The sequence below is a fragment of the Simochromis diagramma genome, unplaced genomic scaffold (genome assembly GCF_900408965.1).
Source record: "Simochromis diagramma unplaced genomic scaffold, fSimDia1.1 OVJJ01000402.1, whole genome shotgun sequence".
NCBI classification, from domain to species: domain Eukaryota; kingdom Metazoa; phylum Chordata; class Actinopteri; order Cichliformes; family Cichlidae; genus Simochromis; species Simochromis diagramma.
In genome coordinates, this window is record NW_024386972.1 from 1961093 (window position 1) to 1984273 (window position 23181).

Below are 23181 nucleotides of genomic sequence, written 5' to 3' on the forward strand. Positions count from 1 at the left end.
TTGGCACAGTCGTATCACATAAAACATTTTTGTCCTACAATATCCACAAACTCATACTAACTGCACATGAAAGAAATCATATCGAGATTATATGATGAACCTCAATAAGCCATATTGTGACATGCATCATCAGCTATAGGTTTGAGCCATACAAACAATACTTAAATGTATTTTTCTCCTCTTTTTATAACACGCTGTTTCCAAAACATTGATGCTGTTCATCTGGATGTAGCATTTTCAGTGGGAGGAATATCGTTTAACATTTCACCCCAAAAGGGACGTGTTTAGCATTTAAAACTTATTAATAAACCCTGATTAATGTAGCATGTGTTCAAAAATATTATCCCTGTTTATGGGTTTGAAGTGGCCTCAGGAAAGTAAATAAAAGGCAGAGCAGTGTTGAAGTTACTCCCTGCCTTGTCACAATAAGCTTCTATTGTCTTTTTGACGTCACACTTATAAACACACCCTGTAAAAGCATTCATTCCTAAGTGGCGCGTGTGTCTATACAGACACATAGCATCAGGATGACAAACAAGTTTTTTTGCTACAAAGATCCTGAAAGAATTCCTGATATGTGCACACCTTTATCCAAGCATTAAATGGGAATAACAAAGACAAATGTCATGTTGTACTTACACTGTAGACTAAAAGCTTTTCTTTGCAATGCTTTGATTACCATGTCAAACACTGTTTTCCTCTTCAGCAAATACCAAAGGAAAAAGGAGACTGAATATCTGATTTATTGCTGTGAATGGAGGGTGAAAGAATTCCTGCAGTGTTGTAAGGAAACAGAAAATATGTGGCTGTATGACCCTTAATGGAACCTGTAGCCACCAGATCCTGTTCCTGCCCTGAGGCTGATTGTTTTAGTAGCAAACACAAGACCAAGAATTCAAAAGCACAGGAGAGTGATTGATAAAATATAATCATTATGAGTGATTGGATTTAAGGCTTCTTAATGAAGACTAAAAAACTATTTTAAAGTGTATTAATTAATTAAACGAGTACATGCCCATACTACAGTTATCTGGTCTGCTTGTACTGTTGACAAAGTGATATACTTACTCACTATGAAAAAAGTAATAAACAGTGCTGTTTATACAAACAGAAGATAAATATGGATCAGATTTTTTAAGTGTCCATTTTTTTTTAGCTTCGCTACTATAAAAATGTCATTTTAATCCATTCTCAGATGGTGGCATCAAAATGCACTACTGTGAAAAGGTCCTGGGGAAAAAAGACATCTCTTATTTCTTTTTATTTTACTGGGAACGTGGAAAAAATACGTGATTCGATTTACAGAAACATGCATGTAAACAAGCATATAAGACAAAAAATCTGAGTTTGTACAATTCTATCGATAAAAGTCATCCATCTTTATATTTCTTAAGTACATGGCTTTCAGATACTATTCATCTGTAGACAGTTTGTCTTTCTCTAATAGGCTGTTCCCATGCCAGCATGTTATCTAAAGATTACTCATTTACGGTGGACAGTAAAGCAGCTGAGGACAAGCTGAGTTCCTCCCATAGTTTTACAGTTGTTTTGCTTTTACCAAGTTTATAGTGGTTTTCCACTTCTAAGTATTGTTATATTTCTATCATGATTGTTTGGGCATGCATCGCATGCTTGACAAGCAAGGATATATGTTTTAGATGTTATAAATGTCTCTTTGTGTTCCTCTTCCTATCCCTGTGTAAAGCACTTGGATGTGTAGTGACGCAATAAAGTGCAAACTACACATAAATTTGACTCGAAATTCCACTAAAGAAAATTCTGTGTTTTTGCAACAGGCTGCTAGTACAAAGTGCCTAAAGGTCGAATTTATGTCTAGAAACACTGGTTCCTTAGGTGTCTTGTTTATGTTTGAATCATCTTTAGGTCATTATGAAGTGATTTATCTGCAATAAAATCCTCTGAAAATGGTCAGGTACAAGGACTAGATTGAAAATGAGGGAAAAGGCAGCCAATGTCCACGGAAAAACTTGAATGACCTCCAAAGATCCTAGAGAAATATTGCTCCAAATCATTTTAGCAAAAATGAAGGCTGGTTCAACAGAAGCAAAAGATAAAGAAATGAGGGGGTGGCTCAAGACTTGCACAGTGCATCATATATATATATAATAAAATCAAGCTTTGTGGATATAAATTACTCTTCTGTCATGAAATTAAAATCATACAATGCTTCATAAGAGTTATAAGGGTATAAATACTAAAAATGGGACATTTTAGCCCATTGCTAGATGGTTTCAGGGCATAAATAATATCAGACATAATTATCTGATGTAGATAAATATTGGTGTAATATAACTCCTTATCATATAGAAGTTTAAAGACATTATCTGCTGGGAAAATACCTCAAAATCATTTATTACATTAATGCTAAATGATGCAGGATTTACCTTAATAGCCATATAAAACTTGAGAAGTGGTAGCTATCGTAGGAAAAATATTTTATAACGTAATATTTTGTTATAAGTGAATATTTTTAATATTTTCAGAGTAGCACGAAACCTTCAACTCCTATACTGCTATAACCCACACGGACCGTAACTTTGGTTGTGCAGCTTACGTCCAAACCAAAATAAATTACTCAGTCAATACAACACAGACTGGTAAATATCTAATAACCACATCTCTTACATCCCCATAGAATTCAGTCTCACCTGCCATTCTGTGTGCTGTTGCTTTCTGCGCGAGTCCAAACAGTGAGGAGAGCTGTGCCACGGGCCATGTCACAGCTCGCCACAACCACACTTTGGTTCCCACTCTAGAGTGGGCCATGCTCCGTCTCCACTTTATGCTATTACAAAATTCCCCAAATCCCATTCAGTTCCCCCGGGATCTTTACTCATCTTGGAAAGGAAGCGACGATGGAGGGGGGAAACAGGGGAAAAGGTCCAGAGGGAGAAACTTGGAGTGAGCACGAAAGCCACTTATGTGGCACTGCTAACCCTCTCACTATGTGCAGGAATGCAATTCATATCTATGTGAAAAAATGTTGGGCTACCAAAGACAGCACTGTGCGCCCAATAGCTCTGAATGACAGTGATCTATCAACTGCTGGTTTATTTTATCTACAACTCTGGACGAAGATCATTTAATTTCATGTTATTTACCAATCAAATAATTACATTTTTAAGATACTCTTACACTTAGTTATGGAAATAATTTACTGCTGAAGCAGGAAATCACTGACAGCAAACGAGATACAAAAACTGTGAACAGCAATAAAAACCTCACTGTAAAGGCGCTCCACAGTGGTTCTGCCACATTCGCTGTAGTTTTATCATTAGCACTGTACAGAGGGAAAGCAACCCCCACCACCCCCCACCCCCAACACGTACATACACACCACAGACAGACAGACAGTTATGATAATCCTTAATTTAAATATACAGTTCCCCTTCCGTTGATGACTGCAGACAGTAAATAGGGATGTTTGGCTTAAAATGTTTATGTTTGTCTTGTGTCTGTGTGTGTGAGTCTGTGTGTGTGTGTCTGTGTGTGTGTGTGTGCACCATGTTTAGATATCTTTGTGAGGACCAAAGATTGGAATGCTACTACACTTGTGGGGAGCGACGGTCTCTTATGGGGACAAAATGCCTGTTCCCACTAGTTTGAGACTCAAAATGTGCTTTAAGTGTGAGGGTTACAGTTAGGTTGTAGTTAGGTTTAGGCTAAGTGTTAAGGTTGGGCTTAAGCGTTATATCAATTAGATGTCCTCACTAAGATATGAAAACAAGTGTGTGTCTCAGAGATTTGGACAACAGGTCAAAGAGGAAATCTAGTAAATACCAATGTCTCATTTTAAAATTCTTTTTATATTACATTTTGTCTTTGGCGAATGAGGATTATCCCGTGAAGTAACCCACGGGCAACAAGAGCAGCTATGACATCAACTAAAAACAAGATTTTCCTCAGATTTGATTTGTTCTGCATTGTTTCTGTGTGTATGCAACTCATCCTGTAAGCAAACCGTCAAACTTGTGGAAAACATCTACATGGAGATGCCGATGTGCACTTTGAAGAAGCAAATCTAACTTTCTGTTAAAATATCACATTCAGACTAAATAAATATACATTTGCTGGGAATAGCAGTTGAACAATTGTAACATGCACTGTTATATAGTTACAAATATCCAAACTTCTGTCTCCAGACGATGAATATTTAATTGATAAATCGATAATCAGAATATTTGCATATTAGATTCTTGTTGACTGTCACCTAATTAAATATTCGACTTACTGTTGCAGCTCTTCCCGTAGCTCTATTTTAATTTGTCCTTGAGATATTTACAAGTTTAAAATCGAGCCCTCACCTCCAACTCCAATGACTTCTATCATGTCGTCATTACTGAGAATACCTAGTTTACGGTCTCGCCCAATAAAACTTGCAATCCCATGTAACCTGATCCTCCGACAGTTTTACCATCTTACCTTGTAGCTGCTGCTGCTCCAGGGCCAGCGTCTCTAGCGTGTAATTGCAGAACTCTAGATTCTCCAAGGCCTGGACGCGGGCTGTCTCATCCTGCTCCTCCTCCTCCAGCATCGCCCTGAGTTCCTCCGCCGTGTGTGCGTAAGCCTCCATGTCGCGTTCCACTTCTTGTAGCCGTAGCAACAGCTGTTGCCTTTCCTCCTCCTCTTCCTCCCTCTGTGTCTGAGTCTCTAGCTCCATCTCTCCATCTCTCTCCAGCTCTTGCTCTGCCTCAAGCTGACACTGGATCTCATGTTCCTGGGCAGCTTCAGGGTCGCCCTGCTCAACCTGGCCTCCCGTTGTTTGGTCGAGGAGGTTTGCAGCCGGCTCGTCAGGGGTGTAAAAGATGGGTGTGTTGATGAGGGAGTTGCCGGTTGGAGGAGTAGTGCGATTCTGTCTCGGGCACCGGGGAGGAGGGCGTGGAGCCGGGCGAGTCGGTTTGTACGCAGCTGGAGCTGGTGGGTGCGTGGCTCTGGGACGAGGAGGCGGAGGGCGGAGGGTTCTGCGTCTTTCCAAAGAGTGAGAGTCAGACTGCAGGAGGTGGGACACAGGAGAGTGTGAGGAGCCTCGAATGATATCCCTTTCGTCTTTGTAGTCCAGGATAGAAAAGTGCCGTGAGATATGGGGCTGATTGCTCAAGCTTTTCTCAAATTCAAAGAGCTGCTGTGACAGCTTCGTCTCCAGGTCACTGGTCGAGCTTGCCAAGGTTTCTAAGGTTACGGATGAAGGCAGTAGCCCATTAGAGCGACGTGTCATCTGTTGGTTACGCAGGCGGATCTCAGAGCTCATCATATCAGCATCGCTGGCACTTGCATGGCGAGTTAGCCTCTTATACTTTTGGCCCTCCACACTGTTTAATGCCTGACCTCTGTTATTGATGGAGGCGTTCTTTCTTTGCTGCCTCTGGTAATATTTGCTGTCTTTAGACCACCCAGGTTGGGTGTTATGAAGTGTTAGGCTATGACTTAACCTGGGTTGTCGATGCTGATGGTTACCATTGGTAGAGGTAGGCAGATTTCTGCTAGTAGCTGGGCCAACGTGCTGCCTATGGCTATGTGGGGGAAAGTTAGGCCGTGGTGGCAGCCTGGGCCTTTCTGGAGGAGTGGATTTCGGCCTCTGAGGCCCCCTTTGTGCTGGGGGGGCAGGTCTACGTGGCTGAGAGTCAGCCCTTTGACCACAGTCTGTCTGCCCTGCGTTACCAGTCTGAGCAACAGTACTTTGGTTTTCACATGCCCACCGGTGCTCCTCAGCCCTCTCAAAATAGTCCAGGTCCCACACTGTGTGATCCTCATACATGCTCCACTCTTTCTCTGGATCACTGGGACATAAAGGATCAGAGGTGTGGTCAGTATTGCTGACCTCCTTCTCTTCTTCCGGCTCAACAACACCCGTTTCTTCTGCAATTTTTTGAACATGCCCCTCTATTTTGACAAAGCGATGAGGAAAGATACCCCGCTGCCCTCGCACCTGTCCCTCCAGCCAACCATCTTCCAATGTGCCGACAATACGGATTCGATCCCCCACATCAAAGTCCAACTCGCCTGGTTCCATGGCTCGAAACTCATACAGTGCTACTCCATAGACTCCGCCCTCCTCTTCCTCCTGCTCTTCCTCTACTACTTTTTGTTCTTCTTCCTCTCTCAACGTTTCCTCCTCTTCTTCCATTCCTGCCTCCTCATTCCCCTCTTCAGCCTCAAAGGCATCCTCGTAGATGCATGGCTGCGGGTCTTTGTTCAAATACTGGGAGTCTACAGGTTCCTGAGGAGACCGAAGGGGACCTGATAGCTCCACAAACCCCTCTGGGAAGTTTCCCCTGCGGCCATCAAGTTCGCCCTGGAACCAGCCCGGCTCAGGCAGGCCTGTGATGATGATCACGTCCCCCTCACGGAAGTCCAGCTCCTCACTGAGCTGTGCATGGAGGCTCATAAGGGCCCGGGCTTGACCTAGAGCATAAGGTGGGAGCTCTGACGCCTGGGCCTGGGCTGAGCGCTCAGACAGCTGTCGGGAACGGCACGAAAGGGTCAGCTCCTTCACACATGATGTCGGGAAGAGACCACGGGCACCCCAGGCATTACAGCCACGTTGCCAGATTTCCCCGAGGTCCACGGACCCTCCCGCCTCCCCAACTACCACATCACCTGAAGAGACAGAGAATAAAGAGGATTTAATTTAATCTGGATATTAATGAAAATAAGATTATTAAAGGACAACAGAGAGTTTCTGTTCTGTCACTTAAATGACTGTTGATAAGATACACATTAAGCACACAAGAGCTCATGCTAGTTCCCTAAATAAATCTACAGTAAAGATGTTGTCTATATTCTTACTATTCAACCAATTAAACAAGAGCTCTCCTGCTTGTGTGCGGCCAAAAACTAAGAGCAATTTTAGTGATATATAGTTACTTGTTTTTCTTCACTTTTTGCAGAACATTGATTTTTTTTTCATGTTTTTGTGTGAAATCAAGTTGCTTGGCTCAAGTAAATTGCTTAATTGTAGCATTTTTAATAACCTGTTTTGGGTCTACACTGTCCCTAACGTAGAACTGGAGAATCCGGGATTATGGGAATGTTGGTTGGATGGTGAGGAGTCATGGAGGTCACATTCCAAAGACCTGCAGCTCCACCTCCCATTGTGTCTGGGGACCAAAACTGGCACACAGCCATCCTGACCGTGGAAATCATACTGGAAATGAACGCTTCAACTCTCGGGTGGCCAGTAATGACTGTTTCCTATGTGTCCTCTACTATTTATGACAATACAAACATACACTGCACTGCACAAGTGACTACGGCTGATAATGGGCTATGATAAGAATCGAAGGCAAACACAATGATAAGTATGTAGGGATAATAAAAGAAAGCTGGGTGAATTATTAACTAATTATCTGCTACAGTTGGATTCAAATGCTTCAGCACGACCAGCAGTGCTCAGCTACATGAAGTTAAAATAATTCTGTTGTTTAAAATCGAAATTACAGTTGAATTCTGAAAATCGTGAAGATCTTTCTTGTCATCACATGAATACTCACACACAACAAAACTGCCATCTCTCAGTAGTACACAGTAATTAAGTAAATAAGGAATTTGAATAGGAACTGATCATATAAAAAGAACAAGGAAAATAAAACTGATCAAATAAGTCAGAGTATGAAGAACAGTGTAAGATGGTAAGTCAATCACACAACAGAACATGGAAAAAAGGGTATTTTTTGGTGGTCGCATGGGTTTTTACTGTTCTATAGCAACTCCCAGGGTGAAAGGTCACTTAATTCAACTACTTCTAAGGCTACTGCTACTACTAGCACTAATAACATTAAAAGTATGAAAAGTGTTACCAATATAAAAGATCTGTGCAAACATCTGTGCTGTCTGCCTGAGAGTGTTGCAAGTGACAAATCGTAAAAAAAAGAAGAAAAAAACACCACAATGAGAAACAGAAACATGCAGAGAAAACAAAAAAAAATCATCATCTAGGGACGTTGGTTTAAATTTTGCCAATGAGGACATCTAGTGGCCAATTCTGGAATCAGCTTTGTGTTTTTATCATTTAAGCCCATCTCTTTTCTTTAAGTACATACAGCAGCTACCATCAAAAAATACCTGCTGGTTTTATGTTATATGAATAAAATTGGACATATTTAGTAATATTTCACTGGGCCTTGATCTTTGAGCATTGTGAATAACAATGATCCGATCATGCTTACATGCAGAAAAGCACAATGAGCTGAATAGAGATACAATGTCCAAAGGCTGTATTGAGTTTCATATCTTTATTCTTTGTGCAAAAATGTGCCAATGTACTAACAGCAGAAAACACCATAATGTTCACCGTCAATCATGTGTGTTAACGTCAATAACCAATCTTACTGTGTAGAGCATCGCGTGCTTTTGTGACTAGTTTGAGTTAAACGAATAGAGCTAAATCGGGGTCGAAAGTTTTATTCATTCATTTTTTTTATTTTGAATAAATTATGTTTTCATGCAAATCCCTTTTTTCTTTTTTTACACTTTCAATTTTTTTTTTTTAGTTTCAAACCCTTTTTTCAGTTTTCAGACTTTTGACCCTTATTTTGTGTTTGTGGGCGTGTCAGCATTTTGGATAAAGATGGCCACCGCTCCTTCATGGGACACCACCAGCACCAGCCAACACGTAAGAAACGCGGTTTCTGATTATCCTACGATGGACTACATTGACGGATGAATGCTTGTAACATATTGATATACATTAAGGTGGGAAAAAATGTACCCCAGCAACAAGGAATACTGTTATCTGATTGGCTGGTAGGTCGCTAATCTGCAAGAGCTATGACCTCCGTAGAGAAATGTAAGACTCCCCGATTCATTTCTGTCTAATATACTGAAATCAGAATCCACCAACTTAATATGCCTTTACACCTTAGTACAGCTTTAACCTTAATGTATCCATGGAGTTCATACCTACCAGTCAATCAGATAACAGATTTTGAATTTCAAAATTCAAAATTTCATGGTAGGAATCTCAAAATTTCGATTTAATAACTTGAAATTTTGAGATAACTTAAACATTCTGACACAAAATCAGTTTACCTGAGTACTGCGACATCAACAAGTAGTGTTAAGCTAAGTGAGAAAACATGATTTGTTAGTGTTATATGTAGCACTGTTTGCAACAAGTGTGTTAAGTCACAACAAGTTCAAAATCGCCTTTTTAAAGTATCAGACGACAAACCAAAAGCAGTCATTCACACTTTTGCTATTATGTTACAAGTCAGCACCGGCTGTGTGTGAGAGAGCATGCAGTATGTTCGTACCTCTCTTCAGGGACAGGTTTCCTGGCTCTGCTGAGCTGAAATCATTAATGCACACATACAGTCTGTCTCCAGGCTTGGTGCTGGGAATGGTGACCTCTTCCACAAAGGTGCTGGGGAACTGACCTGAAGGAACAGATGTGAACATCATCGGTAAATTCATTAAAGACATCTCCTACAAATGCCTGAAACGTCAGGCAGTGACAACACCTTCCTGAATAATTCTTCTCTTTAGGGGTTGCCACAGCAGATCATGTGCCCCCAAATGTCCAAACCACCTCAGCCTTGCCTCTCCAACTTTGTCTCCAAACCACTCAACCTGAGCTGTCCCTACCTTTCCATCCCGCTCGCCCCAATGAAAAATCTTCACATCATCAGCTCAGCCTCCGGTCTTTTTGTCAGTGCCATCGTCTCCAAACCATCACACCAGATCTCACTACCAAACCTTCCCTTTCACTCTTGCTGCTATCCTTCTGGCACCCCATGAGCGCCCCATCTCCACCCACTCCAACCTCCTTCACCTCTCGTGTGTACATTCCATTGCTCTGGATGGCTGACCCCACATATTTAAACTCATCTATCTTCACTACCTCTGTTCCCTGCAGCTTCGCTGTAACACCCATCTCACTTTTTTTTGTTGACATTTTGCACACGTGTACAAAATATCAACAAATCCCATTTTCAGGATCAGCTGAACAAGCTATTGTTGACTTCCCCTCTGCATGAGCAGGGGTGTTTGACTGTTCGGCTTCTCTCACACATTAACACAGATCACTTCAGATCCAGGTTTACTTCTGGAACTCGACTTGATTAAGGTGAGGAGGTTTCCTGGTCAGAAGCTGCAGGATAAAGGGAACTCGCTAGCTGTGCATTCATCTGCACTATTCTCACACTGATGTATTGTGCTGCAAATCAGTCACAGAATTTGTGTTGTGCTCTTGTAGGTTAAACACTGTGTAATACCCAGTTTGGCTGGACACACAGGAAAGTTCAGGCATGTGTCAAAACAGATGATCACAAATAATCATTGCTACTTGATTATTTCCAGACTAGTTAATAATTTAAACCTCTCTGTCTCACCCTCACCAGTCATGAAAGTGTTAAGTCACAAACAGAAGAAAGGAGGATCATGTGCATGAGTGTGTGAATGTCAAAATAGCAATAAGTCACTAAAATTCCATGTAGCTTGTTTCCATGTTTAGTAACTCTTAGTAGGTGTCTCTATTTATCTTTATGGAAACCTTTATTCATGCAGGTCCCTCAACAGTAATAACGAAAACGGTCACTTTACCTGTAACGCCATCTTTGTTGCCGAGCAACCAGAACTCATCCACGACACTGAGCACCTCGATGACATCGCCAGTAAATAGTGGTAGCTCCTCGGAGACGCTGGGGAGAAACTCAAACACAGCGCGCACCACAGATCCTGCTTCCATTACTCATAACCTGCAGAGGCAGACAGAGAGATTTGAAAGGTCACTCTCAAACTAGTCCATGTACAACTTCAATTAAAAGGGTGATTCATTTAAAAAAAAAAAAAGAAAAAAGATCTACAGCCTCTGGGAGAGAGCTAGCCTTGGTGAAATAACAGCAAATGAAAGTGGAAGCGAGAGCGTGAGAAACCATCGATAGAAAGGAGACAGACAAGAAAGAGAAAAAGAAAAAGAGAGCCTCCATTTAGGAAGGCTGAAGGACATTCCTCCTCTATTCTCCTCTTTCTTTGACTTCTCCTGAGGAAATAAACATTACAAAGGAAAGCAACAGCAGCTCAAACGGCACACTCCTTCCTTCGACTGGACGCTGTGTATCACAGAAATATGCAAACAGATTTTCTAGTGAAGCCAGTGAAAACCTGGATATGAGTCACAAGTTTAAGCTACTGTTTTTGTTTTGGGTATAATGCAGTGAACCTAGCATTTTACATGTCCCACATCACATCGACATAAAGCTTCACTCATCAGGCCTCAAATGATTAAAGATTTTGACATAATTATTATCATAATACTCTAATAAATAACCAAGCAGAAACCTCAATGGGAAAGAAACAAAATCACTGCGAAGGTGCCAAAACATCCCTCTGAGATTTTTTCCCATATTGACATGACAGCATCACACAGTAGCTGCAGATTTGTTATCTGCACATCCATGATCGTAATCTCTCGTTTCACCAAATTCTAAAGGTGCTCTGTTGGATTGAGATTTAATGGCGCTGTCATGTTTAAGAAACCAGTCTGAGGTTATTTAGTCTCTGTGACATGGTTCACTGAAGCCTTAAAGGGATGGACACCAAAAATACTCAGACAGGCATTTAATTGATGTTCAGCTGATACTAAGGGGATACTACACCAGTATAATAACTGGGTCAAATTTAACCAATTCAGCAATTATGTCTAATCGTCTAAACCTATGGTTGAAAAAGCACAACACACAGTGTTTGGATAATTAAATGCATGGATGAATGCATTTACAGCTTCTCTGTAACTGATATATAATGAATTGTACTTCAGGTCACAGAGCATCAATATTCACATTTGTATTCTGTAGCAGACTTTTTCCAGTTATCAGTAAAATGAGCAAATACCCAAAACATCCAAAGCCTTGTGTATCATTATCTGGAGACAGTCAGACTAACCACAGGTGGGGATAGACAGGCTGAAGGAGACTGGAAATGAGAGAAGAGGGCTGCAGTTTGTCACAGTGAAAGGGGTCTCTGTCTCTGAAAGGGGGGGGACAAGACCGTATCCCAGTTCTGTGCCACTGTCTCTGGAGAGAGATGCGGTCCAGATTATCCTGGATGTGGCGACGAGGGGAATAAAGGAGCAGATGACCAGCTGTTAAAAAAAACAGAGGTTTCCTAAGCAACCGCGTCCATGGGCGTGTTCGGGTTATTGTCTCTTACACTGTTAAGGTTAACCAACACTGTTTTGCGTAACAAACATAACTGGTGCTCTCTGTGTGGCAGATCGTGAACTCAACACCGCTCAGCCATAAAGACCTCAATGAAACCTAAGCAGAGGCTGCAACTAATGCAAGCCAAAGGGAGAGGTCCAACCAGAGGCTTAAAACAGTGCAGGCAATGAAAAACAAATGGGCCGTTTAATCATTTATAAAGAACACTATGTTGTTCGGTGCTTATTATTATTTGTGCAGTAAACAGGCCACAGTAGTTCTAAAGAGAATGAGGAAGTAACCCAGATGACTCAAAAATCAGGCATACCTCATACAACAACACACCTATACATTCAAAGGCCATTTCTGGTGAACCACACAACCTCTGGCTGAGTTACAACATCAATCCAGGACTCCGTAGTCTACTCACAACTACAGGCCAGTGGCCACTCTTCAGTGTTGATGATGTGCACATCCTGGACAGGGAGGAACGCTGGTTTGAGCAAGGAGTCAAGGAGGCCATTCACGTGAAAAGGAAAAGTCCATCTCTGAATCGAGGAGGGGGCCATCTTCCGATGCTGTGACTGCAGCCATTCCCCAACTCTATGTGAATGGTACTCATTGGTTGGTCATGACAATTTGCATATTAATGATCATGAAACTGACCGCTCGGCCCATTGTTAGCCAGCGGTGCTAGGGTCAGCCATTATGCAAATGTGCCGTTTATGGGGTTTGGGAAAATTGCAGTCAGCTGAGACTACATTAGTCATTTGGTTGAGTGACGAAATGTTTCTCCCACTGAAAACACACGAACAGATCGAGCTTCTGTGAACACTGCAGTCCCTGCTCTCTGTCTGTGTCACAGATGTCATTCACGCAACATTCAGCATCACGTTTCAGCAGTGCTGCAAATGAGTGAACTTAGTTTTTGTGTTTCTGAATTTAATTGTGGTCAAACAATTAGAGTATGTAACCGCCAACATCACTCCCTCTCATTAATCACTCTCTAGTTTGCTTGGTCACTGCTGCTGGCTCAGACGAAGAGTCCTGTCTTGAAAGATATCTTTACAAAGAGCGATTTAACAATTTAAATATCAAATTACTCATACAGTCTATACAAATATTCATTTTTTCTTGCTTTTTGAGTAAAAGTAAATATTAACGTCAGTAAGGATTTAAATATTTCTTTCATCAAGACCCGCTGTATCATTTAAGCGTTTCCTTAACTTCGTAAGCAGCATATATCGGCTCATAACCCCTGAAAAGAAAACAGCAGCTGCATCTTCAACATCACAAGGATTAGACATGCCCTGACACGCACCTCTGAGGAATGGTTTCCATGAAACAATGAATGATACTGATCTATCGCACTCACAGCCTGATAGGCTGGGAGTAAATAAGACCAGTTCCTGTAAACAAATACAGACTGAATTTTGTGTCTGGTGAGTCAGAAATGAATAAATAAGAATTTATTTCCCTCCTAGGGTAAATGACACTAAATCGTTAAAGGTAAGAGAGGTTTAAAAAAACTTCTCAATGACACAGGACAAGAGTAGTCAAGCTAGTCACAAATGAAAACAATGCAAACTCAACTCAAACTTCGAACTTCAGTCGTTGAAGCGCTTTACAAAACACAAGTGAAACTATGAACCCACACCCAGCAGGGTTTTACAAAGCTCAGCCACTTTCGGCTGGTTTGTTACGTACAGTTGTGGCGTACAAAGTGTCCAATCCATTCTGATTGTGCTGAAACCTCCAAACCAGAAGTTGAAACAAAGCAGTCTGCTATTAAAACTCAAGATAAAATGGGTTGATGGTTTGGCATGAGTTCACGGTGTGAGAGTTTAAGTGTTTGCACTCGTGAGCAGTTTGCTCCTGGTTTGCTTAACGATAAATCATGAATCATGAAATATAAAACAAGTGTTTTGTAAACATTGAGCAAATTTCCCGTAATTTTTTTTTTTTTTTAAATCACCCAATTTGAAACACATGGGCGATCTTACCAGCAAAAGTCGTATTTGTTTATGTTAATGATATTCAAAGTCACATTATGCTGCTCAAATTGCATCTCCAACTGGGGGGAAAAAAAAGGTGATATTTACTCCTCGGTCTCTTAATCTTCAACCAGCCTGGTCTTGTCCATCATCGCAGCAAAGCTAACAACCAACACCCAGAAAGCCAAACCTCTTTCCTGCCACGGGTAAGTGGGATCTTGGATCTTTTTTGAAGTTAATCCTCAGATCCACGTCCAGCCAGACAAGCTTCTTAGTTTTATTTATGGGTACGTCAGTGTGTCAGCGGCCCCTGGCGCTTTTTCCACCGTGCCCTGGCAGATGAAAAAAGCTGCCTTCAGGTAGAAGTTTTCCAGCAGTACAGCAGAAGCATAGAGCAACTGACCACAGTCTGAATGAAATTTGAAGCAGTTCACATAAAAATAAGCTTTTATGTATATCACACAGAAATTCCACTCCTGAAATGCTGTTGATAAGAAATATAAATGGTTGTGCCGTCGCTAAACGCAGTACTAAATATTTCACGCAAGTAGCACTGTGAATATTTACTACATTAATGAATATTATAACGATGCTTGAGCATGACTACAATCTTGTTTATTGGCTCTGTTACAGATAAAAAGGTTGCATGAAACACACAAGAAACAAATTTTGTACAGTTCTGGGAGGTCGACACATTTCTTCACAGCTGTCCTCTTTGTGTCACTTCACAAGTCTTCACATTCCAAAAAATACCCTGTGTTGCTTTAGGCGAGGGAGCTGACGGTGCGTGCATGATGCAACGCACTGATCAGTATTTTCATACTGATGCAAAGCAGCATTGCACAGAGTTTACAAGCAAGTTGGCAGTTTAACACTGGCTAATGTGTGATCCAAGTGCAGCGGCTATTTGTGTTGTCATACGCAAATCTGTCAGGTTATAGTTAAAAAGGTTCAGGGCTCCAGTTCCTAGGAAAAAAAGGTTTAAGCCAAAATCAAATATCTTATTAACTTCAGATATTAGAAGCAAGAAAATAAATCTATCTATCTATCTATCTATCTATCTATCTATCTGTGTGTGTCAATCAATATCAACACAACAGTCCCCAGACATGCAATATTGCAAACTTTAGAGTAGAAAGAGTGAAATACCACGACAACTACTACATTTAACCTTTTTTTATACAGATAGTCCCACTGAGATTCAATGTCTTATTTACAAGAGAGATCCGTTTCAGACACGCATAATAAAATAATAATAAATAAACTGATAAAATCAAACTATTCCAGAAGTGGAAAACTTTGTTGATTGCATAACATGCCTCTAACACCTTAATCAGGCCCAACTTTCAATTTGTCTTATTCCTTTAAACACCTATAAATAAGCAACAGATTTACTAAGGAAACAAAATTACTGTGTGGCAGAAAGCAGTGGAAAATTCTGTAGGCATTCTGACAATGCACACGTTCTTTAATCAAATGCAGCCAGTTCATTTCAGCCATCATCATCAGTGCAGTTCACAAAGATCAGTGCAAAGGCAGGTCACAAATTACTACATCTGATGAGGTTACAAGTAAACAACTCACAATAACAGTACTCAGCTGAATAACTTCAACACAGTTGTAGTTATTACACACAGGTCCACTGTATAAACCTACATATATCTGCCTATTACACCCAACCTGTTGGATGTGTAGAATAAAACCTTAAAACATAATCTGCAATCAGATCCTGAGCGAGCTTTGGTGAATGAACTTACTGTTGATGTGTCACGTGAATAAATGTGTGAGTTGTTTTAAGTCTTAAAGCATTTGTTAAAGTCAAAGAAAGGAATCTTACTCATAGTCAGCTATGGGCAACTAAAAGGGGGTAAATGAAAGTGATGTTGCAGAGCTCTGTGTGTATGCACTCGTAAATAAAGATGCTGCTAAATACAGACAGAGCAAACAGAGGCTTTTGTACTTTCTGAAGTTTTCATTATAGACCGCTCTCTGTAGAAAAGTGAACTGAAACCTGAAACATTGCGAATGACTCTGCTCGCTGTAAAAAAGTAACTTTGCTGCTTGTAATATAACCATGGATTAAATGCTTCTTGCATGCGGGAACTATTCTCCATCCCTCCACTTTACTTTCTGCTCGGTTAAAATACCAGAACATTGGGGCGTCCACACAGGTAGCAACCACGAACAGGATAAAAGGTGGACTTGACGACTGCTACATCATCCACTGGTTTCTGAAATTTCGTTCTAAAGCGAGATTAGCATTTTAAAACACATAAGAGCTGCACAAAGTAAACACTGAGGTGGCTTCTAGGTTAAAAAAACAAAAGACCAGCAGAAGGCGATTGCTGTGGTTGCCATCTCTGGTCCTACTGAAGTCTACGAGAAAACAGGTTACCGTCTCAACCTCTGTAACCACTTTCCTGATGAGTTTATGGGCTCATTCACACATTTTTGGGTTATATTGAACAAAATATTGAAAATGAGAAAATTATTTCTATTTTCAAAATCTTGGTCGCACCATGTTTTTAACTCGGGTTTTTCCTGAGTTACAAAACCAGATACTCACTGGGTAAAAACTTGTCCGTCACAAGTAAGGAGCCAATGAGCGTACAGTTTCAGTCAGACCCGCCTTTCTCGCCACATCCGTTATTATTGTAGCCAACATGGTGATGACAGAAACGCTCATCTCGAGGGTTCAAAACAGGATTTCAGACACCAATAAGCGACGTGGCAGTAGCTACATCCATCTTTTATACTTTCTGTGGAAACTAAAGCAAAGCTTTGATAAAGCACTAACAGCACTGAGCTATCAATCTGTGCTAATCATCATTATTACACATATAAAATCAATTATATTAATATCAGTATTAGTGTTTTTGATATAATTAGTTAAGAAATATGGAAAACATAACATATATTCCCATATATAATATAAGGCAAAACTTCTTGAAGCTCTCAATTAGGGCTGGGCCATATCATACCGTTCACGGTAATACTGGTATAATGTTGGGCAACGATAATATGGGTAAAACACGCGTGTGCAGTGCCTTTGTTTTCATACGCACATGGCGGAAAAAGCATGGCAGCGATGCAGAATGAGAAGGGCGAAAGCAGATCATTGAATGAAACGGATGAACCAGAATTGGTTTGTAAAAATGCTCCAACTTCAGTGATGTGGGACTGGTTTGGCTTTCGTCCGTCAGATACACAACAAAGCACTATTTTTGGTAGAGCATGCTAGCGGGCCGTCGTTATTACCGTGTTTTTTGGAAAATACGGCACACTTTGATTTTTCTGAAAATCGACAATGCCCCTTATAATCCCGTGTGCCTTATGTATGAATTCTGGTTGTGTTTACTGACCTCGAAACGATTTTATGTGGAACACGGCCCTTGAAAATCTGTCAAATGTTTCAGTACGACTTTGCTAAGCTACGAAGCCACACCGCTTGATGGATTGTCGGAGCATTACGGCTACCGTAGGCAGGCGCCTCGCGGAGTGATACGTACTGTGCTTCAACATAATTTTACCGTATTGTGTGTGTATAACCTCTTTTTAAGTTTTGTGGATATTATACATGGTTATGCTGAGGATATGTCGGCCAATTTCCACTGGAAATGTCTTTTGGTTAAACTGTCAGCAAGGAATTTGCATTAGCACTGTTACATTTCTATATAACTTTAAAGCACATAAAAACAGTTGCTTGTTTAAGTGAAAATACATTGATGGGGGTTTTTGCACTAATAAAGTTGTGGAGTTGTAAAGTATTTTGTCTAGTGTCAATTATATCGTCAGTTATATCGTTATCGCAAATGTTTTCAAATGTATATCGTGATAAATATCTTTGGTCATATCGCCCTGCCTCAGTCACAATAAGCCCCAGCTGTACTATAAAAACACTCCCCAGCCGGCCTGTTTGGTGTCATCTCAGCTAATTATTGCTCATTTTACTCATCAGGCCAGTGTCATATTTTCACCAAAAACAGCAGACCACTCATCCCAACAATGAAAAACACAGAAAGAATGCCGGGATACTCCTTTATTATGTTCCCTCAGTTTCAAACACCAAAACAACAACACATTTCACATGTCTAATAATCAACATGCTGGTCGTTTCTTCCCCCCGACTTTGTAAAAGAATAACGCACTTCAAGATGTCAGTGACTCATCCTGACTCACAACACAGAGAGCTGAGGATTATTTTTCCTGGATCTGAATGAAAGAAAAATAAAACAAGAGTGAAAAAACAAAGTCGCGTCAGGGGGGGGAAAGGCATGTCCGGAGAAAATACATTTCAACCAAAAAGACAGGAGACCTGTGCTGGATGGTAACAGATTACATTTTAACTTTAGAAAATACCCACAACAAAACCCACAGAAAGCTAGAAGCCATCGACACATGTTCTTTTTATTATGCGTTCATCAATGATATTGACTGTAAAGTGTTAGGCGTTAACCCAAAGCAATAAAATGCCTCTTTGTAAAGTACAAGGGCCATTTCACAGTGGAAGATCCTCACTGAAGACCTCATCTTTCCATTATGATTCATGAGGTCTTGATAAGCACTTGGACTTGCATTAAAGCTTAATATCAGGTTTATATACATCTTCACAGTAAACACAACAGTACATAATGATTATTTCAGGGAGAATGAAACAGCTTCATTGGGACTAGCGTGTGTCACTTGGCACCGTCCTGTAGAAAGTAACAGGATTACGACAGACAGCTAAGTCAACAGCTGACACACACACACACACACACACACACACACACACACACAGTGTAAACATACACACACTTCACAGCTGACACGTCGCACAATGAACCTACTGTCTGACCTGGGACATGGCCCTGAAACGTCTTCACCTTTTAGTAAACTCTGTCTGTCTGCATATGTTTAAGAAAAATAGATTAACACACTTTAATTCTTTATGGTTTTTTTCCGTTTGTTTCATTTTTTAAGCGAAATGTCAGTAATATACCTTAAAAGTAATATTGAGCATGTCGGAGACAAAATTTGATTTGTAAATAACGCACTGAGGTATGTGGCGTTTAGAATAGAGGATGAAGGACGCATGTTTTTATCTGTTCCAGAGGCGTGCTTCCTCCCGGTTATGGCTTACTGGGAGAAAAAAAATGAGCGTTGGTTGATTTACAACCATCAAGCTAACAACAAGCTCTTAACCCTTTAAAACCAACCATAGAACCAAGTCCGCCAGAGCCTATATTATATTATATATTATATTTTTACATGCTGTGGAGCCATTTTTCGGAGCATTTCAAGTTGCTATACATCAATACAACCATTATAGCCCAAATTTTAATAATATGTCTGCATTAAGTGCATAGTAATTACATAAATTGCAAAAAAGCGCAATAAACTACAAAAAAAATTGAAAATCGTTTTTGTTTTTTTAACATATATTTCTAGTTAGAGAAATTTAAGAGGCTTATCCCTCAAAACTGTAAATACAAAAAAGTTGCACAAACTAGTTTCCCACCACAGGAAATTTATTTTAAGTGTCTTCTTAGTTTTATTTTTGAAATACACCAATTTTTATATACTGCAGGAAAAACAAAAATAAATATTATAGTGCAAATTTGCAAAAAAGCAGCATATGCATCAAAATAAACTATTTCCAGCAGTGCAATATGAGTCCTAAGCATCCCAGAAACGACACAGAAAGTCATAAAGTCAAAGATAACTTTTAAAAACACCAGTATAGGCTTATGAGGCCCTGATGGTAAAAAAAAAAAAAAACTACATTTCTGCGAAAATGACGTCACTTCCGGTTTCGGGCAGGTCATGGCGGACATGCGATAGTTCGTGCTGACGTCTATTCCAACGTAGGAAGTGTTACAAACAGCTGATCGGATCGGCAAGGCGTGTTTCTGGAATATTATGTTTTTGGTGCTGCAAGCGCTTTTTATGCAGTTTTTGCAAAGCTATATGTGGAAGGAAACCGTGACCCTAGGACAAGCTGATGGCATAAGATGTAAGTACAACTCCTCCAGTTTCATATGCAAAAAAAAAACAATTGCGCTAGCTTACAGGGATTTAAAAATAGTTATGCAAAACGGAGCGTGCCGCTCCGACCGGTTTTAAAAGGTTAATGAGCTAAACCTCAAAACTCAAGACAAGATTAATGCTGTCTTTTGGATTAAGGCTGTGGCATTCACTCCAACATAGCAAGAAGCACACAGTGTGTGCGTGATCTAATAAAAACCAGCATTTGCTGTTATCTAGAGTTCGGAAAAGCCATAACTGAAAAAGGACTGCATGTTTTTTCATTCTGGAGATCAAACAGTGAGTTGATTGTTCAGGAACCAATCATCAAAGGAATCACTAATGAGAACAAAATTGTGTCGCTGCAGCTGTTACTCTCCATAACTGCTTTTTAATGACGCGACAGGAGTTCAGCGCGTTCTTACAACTACATCAGCTCATCTGTCTTTGCCACTGCTGCGTGGCATCTCGAGTTTTTCCCTGCACACAGGTATCCTCCAGCTGAAGCAGTGACTCGGTGTGAGACCACAGTGGAGGAAGTGGGATCTGCTGACTGCCTGTATCTTTTATTTGAACGCACTCTGATGCCAACAATAAAGGCGCTGCCTCATTATCTACGTGCCTGCCAGGACAGGGCTCGCACTGACGCGTGACCTCTGTGCCATTCATCCTATTCAGACATATTAAAGTGGCAGGCTGGCACGTGCCTGTGCAACCCACAAACGCACACTAACGCACTGTTAGAATCCTCTGGAGTTGGCTGGGCGTCTTTTCATTGAGTTTGTTTACCGGGGACTCTGGCTGTGCAGCAGTGCAGCGTGCTTCCATCCAGAATGCTGAGTCCAGCGAAACACATTCACCCCGAAACAGCATAATCAAAGCAGGTGGACTGTTCTAGATATTAAAAAAAAGAAATACTGGGACATCTGCTGTCTCGCTTTTTTTGGGACATCTGGTCTTTCAGCACATAGGATGGAGGGAGAGAAAGAGATGGCCTGACAGTTGTCAACACAAGTCATGTGGTTTTATGGCCATGTGTTTATAGAGTGAATGGCTCTCAGGCCTCCTGTGGGGTGATGACATGACCAATTGAGATATCAGTGGAGTTTTATTTTAAACAAACAAAGACCGGAAGCAGAGCGTAAACATGGGATTATTTAGTTTACGATATTATAATGATTGATGGTCTAATCTATGTTATATTCCATGTCTGCTTTATAAAATATCAGTCATAAAAATGTCTGAAAAATTTAAAAAAATGTCAAAGTACAAAAATATAATGTTTGCTGATTGTTTTTCTAGCAGTCGCTGCCATATAGAATACTGGATTAATCAACTTATGCACATGCATGCATAAAAAGCAGCTCGCATTGCTCTAAACAACAAATAAAAAGGGCACAGAAGAAATAGGAGCGCAGCCTTGCTTTACAATGCATTTCATCCAGATGAGGCAGCACTTCCATGGCCTCAGCCAGTTGCATGTAGAGAACACATCTGGCGAGCTGATTCAAATGACCACAGATGCCAAATTCTTGTTTAAATATTTGGCGGACCCATGTTGCTCTACTCAGACATGTGAGCAGGCCCCAGTGACTACACAGAGAAAAACGGCAAAAGCATCCAAACCTACTAGACAGCATGTTAACACGCCAACTTTGCATATCAGTACAAACAATTTCTACAGTAGAAAAAAACTCTTCCTTTTACTTCTAATCATACTCAAGTTAAGTGTAAAGGGTGAAGTAATATACAAGGCATCATGTAACGTAAGTATTTTGGACACATAAATACAAGAACAGAATGATAATGGTAACAATATGACAGAGCCAACTAGATTTTCAGGCCTAGATACTGGTTGGCAACCACCGTCAAAAAATGTATATTCCGTGACGCAAGGAGATATATGCTGTGCACAGAAACATCTTGTAATCTTGCTTTGATCATTAGATTGCAGCGGTCACCATTAGCTTGCACGGAAAGCACCAAAAAAAGCAAACATTATGCCTCACTGTTACCACCAACACATTTCTAAAGGTGCAACTTTTACTTTGAAGGCAAATATTCAAAGATTCCAGTTTGAGTAGCACTTTCTCAAGTTTAAATACTGCTCGGCTACTAGTTCACGAGTGTTTGCTGACAAGTCAGTGTTTGCCATGCAAACTACAGGCAGCTGTGGCAACGACTGCTAACGACTGTCAGTAACCTACACCGGCCACTCATGGTTGGTGATTAATCGTTAACAGATGTTTGCAGGGTATCTCCGATACCGACGTAATGTTCAGGAAGAAGAAAGTCACTAAGCTATTTCTGAAAATGTAACAAACTGATTTAAACTGAAAATGCCTTTAAACTATAATTATTGGAATTAACCATCATGGTGTCACCAACTTGTTTTTAGAAAACAAATGTGATTAGATTGAAACTAGTCATTGAGACCTTGAAATCATTAGGGAAGGTGTCTCCCGAGGTATAGAATTAAGTGAGTATGTCATAGGTCCCCCCTGGCCTTTAAAACAAATGCAGGCACTTCTCCACCTCCTGAAGCCATGTCATTATTTTATAGATCTTCTGCAGTTTACTCCTGGAGACCTGTGCATTATGCTGTTTATCTTAAACATATCATATCTGTCTGAGGACTGTAAAATTACAGTATTACGCAAAAATATCCTCTGGTTAGCAAAACATACTGCAATACAAAGCAGCTCTTACTTGCTTTCTTTCCTAACAGTTAACTGGGTCATGGTAAGACAAGCCCATCTATGGTGCTTTTCATATCAGTCATCTTCCACACCTATGTTTTCCAGCAGTGCAGCCAACCCAGTCTTGTTTATAAATCCTCTAGATACCAAAATCTTCTGCAGTCAATTATTTTGGACACAATGACAATTAGTATTTCACTTATTTACTTGATTTCAAATGCCCATTATGGGGCTGGTAAGGTTAAAGCTATGAGGAAAGTTCAAGTAACATTGCAAGTGTTGCTGCTGAATGTAGGGGAAAACCCTGGGTGGAAACACTCTTTT

The 23181-nt window shown here is 40.5% G+C and overlaps 1 protein-coding gene across 4 annotated transcripts in view; it reads right to left on the reverse strand.

The window, feature by feature from the left end:
• The window catches only part of LOC120738248 (dynamin binding protein), a 48887-nt gene that overhangs the window by 20763 nt on the left and 4943 nt on the right, over positions 1-23181 (reverse strand). For all 4 annotated transcript variants that reach the window (XM_040039449.1, XM_040039448.1, XM_040039447.1 and 1 more), the window contains exons 2-4: positions 10561-10715; positions 9273-9395; positions 4444-6618 (exon numbers count right to left, since the gene is read on the reverse strand). In XM_040039449.1, coding sequence (XP_039895383.1) covers positions 4444-6618; positions 9273-9395; positions 10561-10705 — 2443 coding nt within the window. In that variant the 5' untranslated portion in view covers positions 10706-10715. The remainder of the gene's footprint in view (positions 1-4443; positions 6619-9272; positions 9396-10560; positions 10716-23181) is intronic.